Consider the following 14,357-nt stretch of genomic DNA (forward strand, 5'->3'; position numbering starts at 1 on the left):
TACCCCTGGCAGAGCGGAGGAGCCATGCACAGTCCAAACCTTACCAGGTTGTGACCCGTCCTTTAAAAGAATTGACCATGTAATGAATTGAAAGAAGTGTTGAAAAACACATTTATTAAAAAACCAGAAGCCTTTTTACTTAGTATAGTGGGGGGGGGGTGAAAGCCTCAAAAAGGATGTTACTTTTTTCCTGTATGTGAGAATATTGCTAGCAAAGAATTGGAAGAAACAAGATTAACCAACTATCGAAGAATGGCAGATGAAGATGATGGACTATATGGAACTTGCCGAACTGACTGGGAGACTCCGAGACCAGAGAGAAGAGACGGTGGAAGAAGACTGGAAGAAGTTTAAGGAATATTTGAAAAAATATGTTAATATTTAAATCTTAGAATAGCTTTGGAAGTGGATATAGGCGGTAGGGTTAGAAGTAGAAGATAGTGTGTTTTATAAGTGATAAAATGTGAAGTTTTTTTGTGGTTAAAGTAAGTGTGGAAAAAAAAGGTGGTTAGAAATTATGATATACGTAAACTGCTAAAGGTGAAGTAAAATGAAAATCAGATAGGTGGGACTTGGGGAAGCCCACTTAATGTTTAGAAAAATAAGGATATGACAAGAATTTGTTTGTATTGTTTGCTTTTTCTGTTTGTGTTTTTTTTATTTGTGTTATAAAATGAATAAAAAATTTTTTTTGGGGGGGAAAAAGAACTGACCATGAACTCTCCCCCCAGTCAACATCATGCCACTGGTCCGCTCTGTGGCAAAGACCAGGTTGAGGTGATGTCTCTCCACAAGGGCCAGGTGGGTGATGTACGGAGACAGCCCAGGGTTGACCAGGAGACCAGGAAGTTCTGAGAGGCCTGCTAACAACATCCCCATCCCCTTTAACCCAGACCCAGTGCAGGTTGGCTTCCTAGCAGGGGAGATGGATGGATGGGTTTGTTTTCCTTAACCTGCCTTTGACCACGAGACACTGCCACTCTGACCTGCGATGGTGTTAAGACCCTACGACCCCGAGAAGAGCTTGCTGGATCAGTCCAGCATCCTGTTCTCACAGTGGCCAACCCTCTCCCCTCCTGCGGTTTCTAGCAACTGATGTTCAGAAGCATTGGTACCTCCAATTGCGGAGGGACAGCATAGCCATTGTGGCTTGTAGCTATCAAGAGTCCTCTCCTCCTCCATGAATTTTTCTGATCGTCTTTTAAAGCCGTCTAGCTTGGTGTCCAAGGCTGTTAAACCACAGAGCCTAGGACTTGCTGATCAGAAGTGGCAGAAAGATATATCAAAATTTATCTGGCAGGGCAAAAAGCCCAGAATTAAATTTAAGATTTTAACTGATGCAAAGGATAGAGGGGGGTTTGCCCTGCCGGACTTAAGACTTTATTATGAATCAGCAGCTTTTTGCTGGTTGAAGCATTGGCTACTTCTTGAGAATGCTGACATTTTGGATCTGGAAGGGTATGACAATAGTTTTGGTTGGCATGCATACTTATGGTACGACAAGGCAAAGGTGTATAAAAGTTTTAAAAACCATATTGTAAGGAAAGCATTGTATAACGTTTGGATTAGATACAAAGATTTGCTGGAAAGTAAAACCCCTAGGTGGGTGTCACCAATGGAAGCTAGGGAAGTAAAAAAGCTTAATATGGATTCTAAATGGCCAAAATATCATGAGATTTTAGAATATGATGGCGAAAGGGTGAAACTCCAGAGTTATGAGAAACTAAAGCCTAAGGTTCGAGATTGGTTGCACTACCATCAGATAAATGAGACGTTCAAACAGGACAGGAAAATAGGATTTCAGAAAGAGAAGTCAAAACTAGAAACAGAATTATTGGAACCCAATACTAAGAACTTATCAAAAATGTATAACTTGCTGTTAAAATGGAATACACAGGATGAAATGGTGAAATCAGCTATGATTAAATGGGCACAAGATATCGGTCATGATATTATGTTTGCTGACTGGGAACAGTTATGGACCACCGGTATTAAATTTACTGCATGTAATGCCTTAAAGGAAAATATTATGAAAATGATTTACCGGTGGTACATGACCCCAGTCAAGCTTGCAAAAATATACCATTTGCCTAGTAATAAGTGTTGGAAATGTAATGAGACTGAAGGCACTTTCTACCATCTTTGGTGGACCTGCCCAAGGGTTAAAGCTTTCTGGGAAATGATCTATAATGAAATTAAGAAGGTCCTTAAGTGGACTTTTCCTAAGAAACCAGAGGCTTTCCTTTTGGGCATGGTGGGCCAAGTGGTGTCAAGGAAGGATAGGATTTTCTTTATGTATGCCACTACAGCAGCAAGAATTCTACTGGCAAAGTATTGGAAGACGCAAGAACTACCTACTCTGGAAGAATGGCAAACAAAGGTGATTGACTTTATGGGACTGGCCGAGATGACGGGCAGAATCCGGGACCAGGGGAAAGAGACAATGGAAGAGGACTGGAAGAAATTTAAAATATATCTTAAAAATAATTGCAAAATTGAGGAGTGCTAAGATGTCAGGGGGTAAGAAGTAAAGAATTGCAGCAGTAAACAAAAAAACTTAAGAAATTTTTATGAAAGGGAATTAAGATAATGGACCTAAGGGTTGCTAAAGAATTATTAAACAAGGATGCAGGGATGGGGAGGTATGGGGAAGTCAAAGAAAGAAGGGAATGAACTGATGAGCTTGAAGTTGTACTGTTTTATATTGTTCTTTATTATTTGTGTGGAAAATTAATAAAAATTATTATAAAAAAAAAAAAAAAATAGGACTTGCTGATCAGAAGGTCAGTGGTTCGAATCCCCGTGATGGGGTGAGCTCCCGTTGCTCGGTCCCTGCTCCTGCCAACCTAGCAGTTTGAAAGCATGTCAAAGTGCAAGTAGATAAATAGGTACCGCTCCAGCGGAAAGGTAAACGGCGTTTCCGTGTGCTGCTCTGGTTCACCAGAAGCGGCTTAGTCATGCTGGCCCCATGACCAGCTGTACTTGGCTCCCTCGGCCAGTAAAGCGAGATGAGTACCGCAACCTCAGAGTCAGCCACGACTGAACCTAATGGTCAGGGGTCCCTTTACCTTTAGCTTGGTGTCCATTGATGCTTCCTGTGGCACAGAGTTCCATAGTTCATGCACAGGGTACATTGGGCCACCCAGCTTACCCCGGCATCTGAGAGCAAATTGTGTGAGGCAGATGTTTGATTGTGGGCAGATATGGCACCTAGCACCACCACCTCCAGACCAGACACTGGGCTAACTGGCAGCCTCAAATATGGGCACATAGGAGTGTATCAGAGGGGGCAAACAAGGACTCTAGCCCTCCTCTTGGGCTGCCTTGGCTCCAGACCAGCCTCTCCCTCTTGGGGTCTGGCCAAAGGGACACCCCCCCCTCTTTCGTAAGGCCCTTCTCTTTCCGTCTGGCTCATTCAGTTGGGTGTCGGAGGTACAATTTACAAACAGCAGTTAGAGGCCAACCTTACATACCAGATAATTTATTAAGATGGGCCGTCAGGCAAAAAATAATTATTATATTATTAATAAATACTTGTAATAAATATACATCAGAGAATGGCAGAGTCGAAAGGGACCCGAAGGGCCATTTAGTCCAGCCCCCTGCGGTCCTCATTATCCACTGCTTTCTTGGCAACTGCCAAGTCCTTCCAGAGAAAGGAGGCAAGTGTTGCGTTGTCTCAGTGACGGGACTTTCCTTGTCACAGAGTCAGGAGGCTGAAATCTGTCCAAAGGCGCATGTAAAGGTTCTGCGCGTCTTGCGCGTTTTATGTGACAATATAATCCACGATGGAGACCTCCCCAATCCGGTTTGTCACGCTGACAGCTTTGTTGACCTGGGCAGATGTGCAGATGTACCACTGAGGAAAGGCAGCTGACTCGAACCTGGTGTAGTCCCCAACTGCAACTCTGTAGAAGAGGAAGCGCCCTTTGTCGGATTTGTCGAGGTCCCCTTCGATGCTGGCCTCCTGCGGGTGGAAAAGATGAGATTACATCTAAGGAAATCCACTTTCCAAGGCGCCTACACTAGCTCCACAACAACACCAACAACACCAGGTCTCAGGGCGGTTCACAACATAAAACCACAACAAAAAACAGTAAAAACAAGAGCAACCCAATAACCGCCCCCTCCTCAAGACATTTTTAAAGGGCATTGGATGTCAATCGGCCGAAGTCCTATTTAAAGAGGAATGCTTTTGCCTGGTGCCTAAAGGTGGATAATGAAGGTGCCTGGTGAACCTCCCTGGAGAGAGTATTCCACAAATGGGGAGCCACTGAAGAAAAGGCCCCGTTCTTGCATTGCTTCCCCCGGACCTCTCAAGGAGGAAGCATGTGAAGAAGGGCCTCGGAAGATGAACTCAGGGTCTGGGTGGGTTCATATGGAGAGAGGCGGTCCTTTAGGGACTGTGGTCCTGAGCCGTTGACTCTGGCCATCGCAATAACAAAAGAAGAACCTGCTGGATCAGGCCAATGGTCCAGTATCCTGTTCTCACTGTGGGCAACCAGCTAGCAGGATCCAAGCACAAGAGCCCACCCTCCTTTTGGGATTTTCAGTAACCGGAAGCATAAGCTGTGAAGGAGCCTCTCACCTCCAGCTGAAGCGCTGGTTGGTCACCGCTCTGCACACAAGACAGGTACAGCTCCTTCCCTTTGATTTTCAGGGCGATGGGGATCTTTGCTACGCCTTCCTCGATTTTTGGTCGATAGACGTACATTTTCACCCTCGCTGGAAAATGTGAGGAAACAGGATTAATAGCAAGAAACGTTTCAGCTTGGCAAGGACTTGCCACCTGTAGGAGATGGCTGGTGAGGAACATCAAGGATGGGGGTTCCTACCTTCTTTGCTGATGTCTGCCTGTTGGAGCTCCAAGGCCACCAGCTGGGTTGTCCCGTTCAGGACAAGGGACTTCTGGTTGACGTCTCGGATGTTGCAGGAGATGCTCCTGCTGAGGTGGTAGATGGGATCTGTGGCATAGGTGCATTCGCAGGTGTCAAAGTCAACGGGTTCTGAAGAGGAAAAGACAGTCCGGGTCAAGACCTGCTACTTGCAACGCAACAGTAAGAGCTGTTCTTCAGTGGAACGTATGATCTCAGAAGGTGGTCAGCTCTCTCCTTCATTGGATGCTTTTAAACAAAAGTTGGATAGCAGGGGTCCTTTAGCAGTGACACCCAACCTGCTTACAAAGCCAGAGCTGCTGTCTCTTTTTGCCCCCACACCTAGTGGCAGAGCAAGCTGATTGGGTGCCTGGGGCAGCGTGCCTGCCCTTCGCCCAGGAGTGGAGCCAGCTGCCTGTGGGGCTGGGCGAGCCAGGGCCCACTCAGTTGCCCTATAGCTGAGGGGGAGGTGGCGGGCGGACCGTTTGGGGCAGCGCAGAGCCTGCAGGCGCCCAAACCATCATGTCACTCCCAGGAGAGACGCATGGCTCGGGCGCGCTGCAGGCCACGTGGTGAGTGCCACCCGGCATTTTGTCACTCCCCTCAGTGGTGACACCCGGGGCAGCCCGCCCCCACCACACCCCCTTCCTCCACCCCTGCCCACATCTTAAAGGGACCCCTGACCATTAGGTCCAGTTGTGGCTGACTCTGGGGTTGCGGCGCTCATCTCGCTTTATTGGCCGAGGGAGCCAGCGTACAGCTTCCGGGTCATGTGGCCAGCATGTCTAAGCCACTTCTGGCGAACCAGAGCAGCACATGGAAACGCCGTTTACCTTCCCGCCGGAGGTACCTATTTATCTACTTGCACTTTGACGTGCTTTTGAACTGCTAGGTTGGCAGGAGCAGGGACTGAGCAACGGGAGCTCAACCCATTGTGGGGATTCAAACCACCGACCTTCTGATCGGCAAGCCCTAGGCTCTGTGGTTTAACCCAAAGCGCCACCCGTGTCCCTTGCCCACATCTTACTCAGTGTTAACTCCCAGAAGCGTTTAGGCAAACAGGAAGAGATCATGGCCTCTGTGTGTCCCTGATCCACCTCAAAGGAAACTGTTTTTAATGACTGATGCTCTATTGTTTTTAATATTCAGTTGGAAGCCTCCTAGAGTGGCTGGGGAAACCCAGACAGATGGGCGGGGTAAAAATAATAAATTGTTATTATTATTTTGAAGGGTCCTGCAGTCCAAAGGCTGTTACTTCCCTCTAAAGCCAGAGGGATGGCAGAAAAGAACAGCGACAGCAGCTTCCAGTTGGGTCTGCTTGGCCAACAAATGGAATAAAGTGCTTTGTCCTTCAACCATCTCCTGCTGAAGGAAGTGTCTCTAGGCTCCTTGCTGGGGATTCCCATTGGGATCACACCCAATATGGCAGCCAGCTGGTGTCCCATACTGTACCTAAGACAGAATTGATTATGTCCATCAGGTCGTCATCTGTGAAAAGCGCCCTGGCTTTGGAGGTGTTCTTCTTCTTCTTCATCCTCTCAATCGCCACCATAATGATCGCTGCCTTCTGGAAGCCCAGAGATGAAGGGCTGTTGGCGATCTTCACCTGAATGCCCACTTTGCAGGCAGGATGGTTCAGCCTTGGGAAGGACTCCTGGGGTGGGGGAGCAAAGCAGACCTCAGCTGAAGTCAAACCATCAGCAGCAAAGTCCCCTCCTGTCCACCTGGGGACAAGAAGTCTCATTCCGCAATTGTAAGGACTTGATTATTTCCGTGTGGCGGCCCCTGAACTCTGGAACTCCCTGCCTATTGACATCAGGCAGTACTCCTGAAATTTTATGATATTAAATAAATAAGGCAAAGTGCTGAGGGATGGGGCACCAGACAACGCTCATTGCCCCTCAGGGAGGAGTTATCTAGCCTCCTTGGAATGATTTTAAACACCCCCCCCCCCAGTTCATTATAAATCATTTCTCAGAAGGCCTTAGCTATTTTGCAAGTCCACCACATGTGGTGAAATGTACCTTCTTTAACATTATACTTCCAATATACGTTGGTCATGTTCTTATACATTTTCGCTAGTCTTATAGGAGTCTACCAACTACACATCATCTTTATATAATTCTCTTTTAAGGTACAGCAAGCTGTAAATTTTAGGTCCCTATTCCATAACTTCCCCCATGAAGCAAATTGTATATTCTATCCCACATCTTTTGCCCAGTGTATTGTTACAGACTTCCTAATCTTTTGTTTCCCATTCCAGCAACAATTTATACATTTTTGACAGAACTTTTCCATTATTATCTAACAGTTCTTTCTGCACTTGGTTCAGTCTAAAAAGCCAACTCCTTTGTTCAATCTAAAAAGGTCATTTAATTGATGATATTGGAGCCAATCAGTTAAGAAATGTCTTATATCCTAATTTTATTTTATTTTTTTAGTCTCAGTTGATTTTCCTCCTCAATTAACAGTTCTCTATATGTTGGCTATTCTTTTTCCATATTTATTTTTTTCACTGACAACTCTTCTAATGGTGATAACCACCATGGGGTGTCTAGATCCTTGGAAGGCAAATGGTCTTCTTGCTTGGAGGTGGTTCTGCAGCTCCATCTGGCTGACTAAGCCCTTTTCAGGTGTTCATTTCTGCTCATGATCAGGATGGTACAGAGTAGTTTTCTTGAACTGAAGCAGCCTAGAGAAATTCCTTACCTTGGCCAGAGAAGGCCGGTCCTCTTCGTAGAACTGCATCTCGTCCACACTGCAATCGGAAAGCAAAAGAAGCAGGTCAGAGATTCCCAGGCAAAAGTCAACATCATTGGAACTAGGCTGGATACGAGCATCACACACAACATTGCTGGCATTGTAAGGGGAGTCAAGGTGTTGGGCAAACAAACCCCAGGCGACACCTTCTGGAACTGCCTCTTTAGGAAAGACAAAGATCTCGGCCACCCTGGTTGTCCAGAAGAATATCATGTCCAGCGGGATCAATAGAGATACACACACACACACAGAATCCCCCTGTCCTATTCTTATGGTAGATCTTCTGCCAGGGACTCAGCTACATTAGTTGTTTTTTTTTAACAAGCGTTTTAAATGCGTTATAATGCTGTGACACCAGATGGCGCTATAGAGTTCGATCCTTTCGCAATATGATTTCACATTATGAGCTTTACAACACATTTTGTGTTTTTTTTTTTTTTATGTGTCTAGATCCAGCAAAAAACAACACTGGCAACTTCTGGTCCATGTCCAGACCAAAAGCTGGATTAAAATGGGTCTAGCTCAGTGGTTCTCAAAGCGGGTGGTGGGATTACCTGGTGTGTGTGTGTGTGTGTGTGTGTGTGCGCACTAAGAGTCAAGAGGGGCAGGGAGGCACCTGAGGTATAAATGACAATCTGTCTATGCAAGCTGGCGTCACTGGATCGTTCACCAGTTTTGTCGAATTAATTAAACAGAATAGTTTTAATTGGATGCTGAACAAACGTGCAAACAATTTCTTACTGTTTTGAATGCCAATTGTGCTATTATCTTCCTTTCTGGGTCATGCAAACCACTATTATGAACAATGCTGTTTATAGGGGAGGAGCACTGGGGGTGAGTTTATGTTGGGAACCATTGGGCTAGGGAATCCACACAATCAATCAATATCTGGACCTGGCAGGTGGCAGTCATAGTGGCGTGATTAATCTCCGCTGGAACCATTGGGGGCACCAGTTATTCCACCTGCCTTGGACCTATATAATGGGGAGCTGCTGTTTAAGTGCTAATTCTTGCTAATTTCACAGGGAATATTCTGTTGCCTTTCTGGATGTTGTATTTGCTGTTTGGAATATTCAGATTTAGTCTGATTTTTATTGAATTATTGTGTTTGCATTGCTATGTTTGCATTTGCATTGTTTGTGAGCCGCCTTGGGGTGTCTTTTTTGGCCAAAGGGTGACCTATAAGTAAATAATACCATAACGTGTGTGTGTGTGTGTGTGTGTGTGTGTGTGTGTGTGTGTGTGTGTCTGTCTGTCTGTCTGTCTGTCCCTGAGCACCCAGCACAGTTTCACAGCCTGGGGTCATCAGTGGTGGTTACCTGCAGAAGTCCATCACCTCCTCTTCGTACTCAGGCACTCTAGACATGGGGGCTTCTGATCTAGGGAGAAGAAAGAAATGGACGCAAGTTAGAGAATGAGCCTCACGCTGGAGCACCTTCAGAGGAAGGAGAAGCGTAACTGCTGTTTCGTAACCAGACAAACAAGATTGCGATTGAAACTATGTGCACACTGTGTGGACAGATGACGAGCAGCCCCAGCCCCAGGAAAGGTGTTCACACGGCTGTTGTGGTCCCACAGAATACAAAGCAGGGCAGTAAACATGTGCAACTCAAGCAAATTACTGAAACAAAGGTGGAGTTTATGATCTTTGTTGTCTGAAAACAAACAATTCCCTTAACCACTTAGAAACTCAAGAGAATTTCGATGTGATTTAAGTCAGAGCCTTTGCTGAGTACAGTTGCCCAGACTCCTGACTCTTACTTAGCATCCTCCTCTATTTCCCACAAACTTTCATCTCCAGCCTGCAGAGGGAAAGGGAGAATTTTGTGGAGTGAAGAGAACCCTTGAGCGTGCAAGAAAAAGGAAAGCAGGCGGGTCAAGTGTAGAAGTGCCTTCAAATAACTTTAGTTTGCACGAGGAATTTCAGCTTGCAGACTTCCTCTTCTGCGAGGAGCTGCAGAGCTTCTGCAGAGAAGGACAGACCCGGGAAGATAACTTAGTGGTTAGAGCACTTGCCAGGCAAGCAGAAGGTCCCAGATTCACTCCCTGCTAGCATCTCCAGGTAGAGTTGGAAGAGCCTGAAATCTTGGAGGGCAGCTGCCAGTCAATGGCCCAGTTTCTTACATTCCTTTGGGCTGGAGCATCAAGGCAGACTGTCAGGTGGCCATGGGCATGTTGCTCTCTCTTCTCCAATAACACCCAACCAATGATCATACAGATAAATTACCATATCTCCGTGGGCCTGAGATACAGCAATTTATAGGTATTGCAAGCCACAGTACTAGCCAAGTGGTTGAAGGCAGCCTTGCATTCTGAAGGGTCAGGCAAAGCAGGGCTGACCATTTGGGGATAGAGTGGGAAGGGATCCAGTGGGTCATCCAGCCCAACCCCATGCAGGAATCACAGCTAAAGAAGGTTGAGGTCTCTTCATGAAACCTGCAAGTCTCCCCTTTGACCGCAGACTGTCTTGCCAGAGTGGTGCATGCTCTGGTTATCTCCCGCTTGGACTACTGCAATGCACTCTACGTGGGGCTACCTTTGAAGGTTACTTGGAAACTGCAATTAATCCAGAATGCAGCAGCTAGACTGATGACTGGGAGCGGCTGCCAAGACCACATAACACAGGTCCTGAAAGACCTTCACTGGCTCTGAGCACAATTCAAAGTGTTAGTGCTGACCTTTCAAGCCCTAAACGGCCTCAGTCCTGTATACCTGAAGGAGAGTCTCCACCCCCATTGTCCACTGAGGTCCAGCTCCGAGGGCCTTCTGGCGGTTCCCTCGCTGTGAGAAGTGAGGTTACAGGGAACCAGGCAGAGGGCCTTCTCGATAGTGGCGCCCGCCCTGTGGAACGCCCTCCCAGCAGATCTCAAGGCAATAAGCAACTATTTTACTTTTAAAAGACAATTGAAGGTGGCCCTGTTTAGGGAAGTTTTTAATATTAGGTTGGAAGCAGCCCAGAGTGGCTGGGGAAACCCAGCCAGATGGGTGGGGTATAAATTATTATTATTATTATTATTATTATTATTATTATTATTATTATTATTATTAGACCTCTCCAGTCTTCTCAAGGCAGTTGCTGTGGGGTATCTTTTCCCAAAGTCAGGGTTGGCAGGGTCCTCTCTGCCCTGCCATTCATGAGATGATCTGGCTCAGGCTGGGCCAGCTTCCCCCTCAAACTGGTTCCTTCTTCTCTGCTTCATAGGAATCTGCCTTTCACAGAGAACTAGGTCTACTTGGGACAGTATTACCTGACTGGCAGTGGCTCTGTGGAGTTTGAGGTAGGAGTCTCTTCCACACCTGCCAGAAGATGCTTGCTGGCAAGGCAAAATCATCTACCACTTAACTACAGCTTCTTATAGTTCTGATTCCTAAACCATCCCATTTTCACATGGGCCCCTCAGCCAGATGTCTGCCTGGGGGTCCGTTTAATCCTTGCATACCCTCTTGGCTGACATTTAATGCAGCTAATTATAGACTCAGCCTTGCAAGCCAGACATATTCCTCAAGATGACCTCCCTGCACAGCAATGCAGAAGTTTTACCTGTCCAAGGAAGTCCCCACCGGTCTTTTTCCAGAACAGAGGATTTCTAGCCTTCCAAGCTGCTCCTCTTGCTGTGAAGTGGTCTCTGCTACAGCAAGGATGCCCCTCTTATCTGTTTCTCGGCAGCGGAAGAAGACGTGCTCATGCAAATGAACTTCCCTCTCGTACCTGGACATTTCGAAAGCGGCGAAAAGGAAGTCCTTTCCTTGCTGCTTCCATGAACAGGAAGTGGTTGCGTTGCAAAATGAGCACAACAACACAAATTGTGAAAGCGCAGAATTTTGTGGGGATTTGCTGCGCTTAGCAGAGGCAAATAACAAGAATACCACAAGAAGTGACACCCTGAAGGCTTTCAAGAACTTTGCTTCTGCTGTGTGGTGTAATCAGGCCGTTTTGGGATTTTTCCGGCATCCCAGGGGGCCCAGCTGGTGAGGAACCAATGGCTAGGTTGGGTGGTTAGGTCAAGTAGTATTCCTGCACTCCCATTTCTTTCATGTGGCTTCCCACCCAGTAATCTAAATAATAATAATAATAATAATAATAATAATAATAATAATAATAATAATAATTTATTTATACCCCGCCCATCTGGCTGGGCTTCCCCAGCCACTCTGGGCAGCTTCCAAAAAAAAATTAAAATACTGCAATACATCAAACACTAAAAGCTTCCCTAAACAGGGCTGCCTTCAGATGTCTTCTAAAATGAAGGAGAGCATGGGGAGTTGTTGTTTAGTCGTTTAGTCGTGTCCGACTCTTCGTGACCCCCTGGACCAGAGCACGCCAGGCACTCCTATCTTCCACTGCCTCCCACAGTTTGGTCAAACTCATTTAGTAGCTTCGAAACACTGTCCAACCATCCCGTCCTCTATCGTCCCCTTCTCCTTGTGCCCTCCATCTTTCCCAACATCAGGGAGTCTTCTCTTCTCCTGAGGTGGCCAAAGTATTGGAGCCCCAGCTTCAGGATCTGTCCTTCCAGTGAACACTCAGGGCTGATTTCCTTCAGAATGGAGAGGTTTGATCTTCTTGCAGTCCATGGGACTCTCAAGAGTCTCCTCCAGCACCAGAATTCAAAAGCATCAATTCTTCGGCCATCAGCCTTCTTTATGGTCCAGCTCTCACTTCCATACATAACTACTGGGAAAACCATGGCTTTAACTATACAGATCTTTGTTGGCAAGGTGATGTCTCTGCTTTTTAAGATGCTGTTTAGGTTTGTCATTGCTCTTCTCCCAAGAAGCAGGCGTCTTTTAATTTCGTGGCTGCTGTCACCATCTGCAGTGATCATGGAGCCCAAGAAAGTAAAATCTCTCACTGCCTCCATTTCTCCCCCTTCTATTTGCCAGGAGGTGATGGGACCAGTGGCCATGAGCTTCGTTTTTTTGATGTTGAGCTTCAAACCATGCACAGATCTACTCTGATATTTTCTTTCAAAAAATGCCTACTCAGAACTAATAATATGTAAGCTGAGGGGGCCTCAGAGGTTTCTCAGGTCTTATCCCTCCAGAATTCCTTGGTGTGAGCAAGAGGCACCCCACATTAAACCTCTATAATATAACAAACTGGTTTCAAAGTGGTTTAATTGTCAGTGAGCACTCAGTGGATGGGCATGCGCTGCTTGCTGAAATGCCAGCGTGGCTCGTGCATTCTCAAGGGGGATGTGTGTCCAAATGAGACACAATGAACAACAGCACTGTATGAACCGGATCTTCAAACTGAACTCTGGGTTTGCCAGCAGCCCTGCTTCTGAAGCGCATCAGAGAAAGCCTCTCTGAGCGTCCCTGCCCATGGGTTTCCGTGGTAGCTCAGTAGTATAGCAGCCGCCTTGCATGCGGAAGTTCCCAAGTTCAATCCCCAGCAGCTCCATGTAGGGCAGAGAGAGTAAAGGTAAAGGTAAAGGTAAAGGTAAAGGTAAAGGTAAAGAGACCCCTGACCATTAGGTCTAGTTGTGGCTGACTCTGGGGTGGTGGCGCTCGTCTCGCTTTACTGGCCGAGGGAGCCGGCGTACAGCTCCTGGGTCATGTGGCCAGTATTTTTTGGGGGGAAATGAACGGATTCCTATGCCCCACGAATAACCCAGAGATGCATTTTAAATAAAAGGACACATTCGACTCATGTAAAAACATGCTGATTCCCAGACCGTCCGCAGACCGGATTTAGAAGGCGATTGGGCCTTATGTGGCCCCTAGGCCTTAGTTTGCCTAACCCTGTCCTAGAGAGTGGCTGCTGCCAATCAGTGGTGTAGTGTGGGGGGTGCAGGGGGGCCGGTCGCACCAGGCGCAACATCTGGGGGGGCGTGCTTGCCGCCTCCGGAGTGCGCCGAAGAGACTCGGGCGCAGGCTGTAGCAGAGCCCCATGTCTCGCGGAACCGACGAGCTGTGCGCACGTCCGGGCTGAAGGCGTCCGGCAGGCAGTGGCTCTCAGCGCTTGCTGCGGAGGGCGCACCAGGCAGCCCCTCCTCACAGCCCCGCCGCTGCTGCTGCTGCTGCAGCGGCTGGGCCATGTTGCATTTTCCTCACCTCTCTGCCCTCCTCCTCCTCCGGGCAAGCGGCGTCGTTTGGGCGGCAGCGCCAGCGGCAACTTGCCTCAGATCACCTGACATGGACCCGCCGCCACCGCCGCCGTGGCTACCTTACCGTAAATACCCCAGCCCAGGCAGCAGCAAGAAGAAGCTGGCAGCGGCGGCAGGTTAGGGGTTAGGGGCGCAAATTACTTGCCCCGGGTTAGGGGGCGCAAATTACTTGCCTTGCCCCGGGTGCTGACAACCCACGCTACGCCGCTGCTGCCAATCCGTGTAGACAGTACTGAGCTAGAGAGACCCCAAGGGCCTGACTCGCCATAAGGCAGCTTCTTATGTTCTGTTGTGCTCCAGAAATTAGGATGACTCAGAGATTCACCCATCTCACCCCACAGTCCCGCTGGCGAGGGCCTGGCCTGAATCCCCAAAGCCACAGCCTGGTCAGGATTCCAAGTACCCCTTGAGCAAAACTGGAAGTCGGACGTCACAGATGCTCTGTCTGAGCGCATTGCTGGGCACTCCTGGGTGCGCGGTCGCTGCGCGGCTGTGGTCGCGACCGGAACCAAACTTCCTCCTTTGCATCACCGCAAGCCGCTTCCTGTTTCTCTCATTGGCTGGGCTGCATTGTCCTACGTGGCGTTTGACTAGGGCTGGCAGGCCTCTTAAT

At 47.7% G+C, this 14,357-nt stretch overlaps 1 protein-coding gene across 1 annotated transcript in view; it reads right to left on the reverse strand.

The window, feature by feature from the left end:
* Window positions 1–3,465: 3,465 nt before the first annotated feature.
* IL1B (interleukin 1 beta) overlaps window positions 3,466–14,357 on the reverse strand; it is a 49,936-nt gene continuing 39,044 nt past the window's right edge. The window contains exons 2-8 of the mRNA XM_079987573.1: window positions 11,176–11,384; window positions 8,954–9,013; window positions 7,584–7,632; window positions 6,327–6,528; window positions 4,836–5,006; window positions 4,589–4,725; window positions 3,466–3,967 (exon numbers count right to left, since the gene is read on the reverse strand). Coding sequence (XP_079843699.1) covers window positions 3,767–3,967; window positions 4,589–4,725; window positions 4,836–5,006; window positions 6,327–6,528; window positions 7,584–7,632; window positions 8,954–9,013; window positions 11,176–11,384 — 1,029 coding nt within the window. The 3' untranslated portion in view covers window positions 3,466–3,766. The remainder of the gene's footprint in view (window positions 3,968–4,588; window positions 4,726–4,835; window positions 5,007–6,326; window positions 6,529–7,583; window positions 7,633–8,953; window positions 9,014–11,175; window positions 11,385–14,357) is intronic.

The sequence above is a fragment of the Podarcis cretensis genome, assembly GCF_951804945.1.
Source record: "Podarcis cretensis genome assembly, chromosome: 8".
Classification (NCBI taxonomy): domain Eukaryota; kingdom Metazoa; phylum Chordata; class Lepidosauria; order Squamata; family Lacertidae; genus Podarcis; species Podarcis cretensis.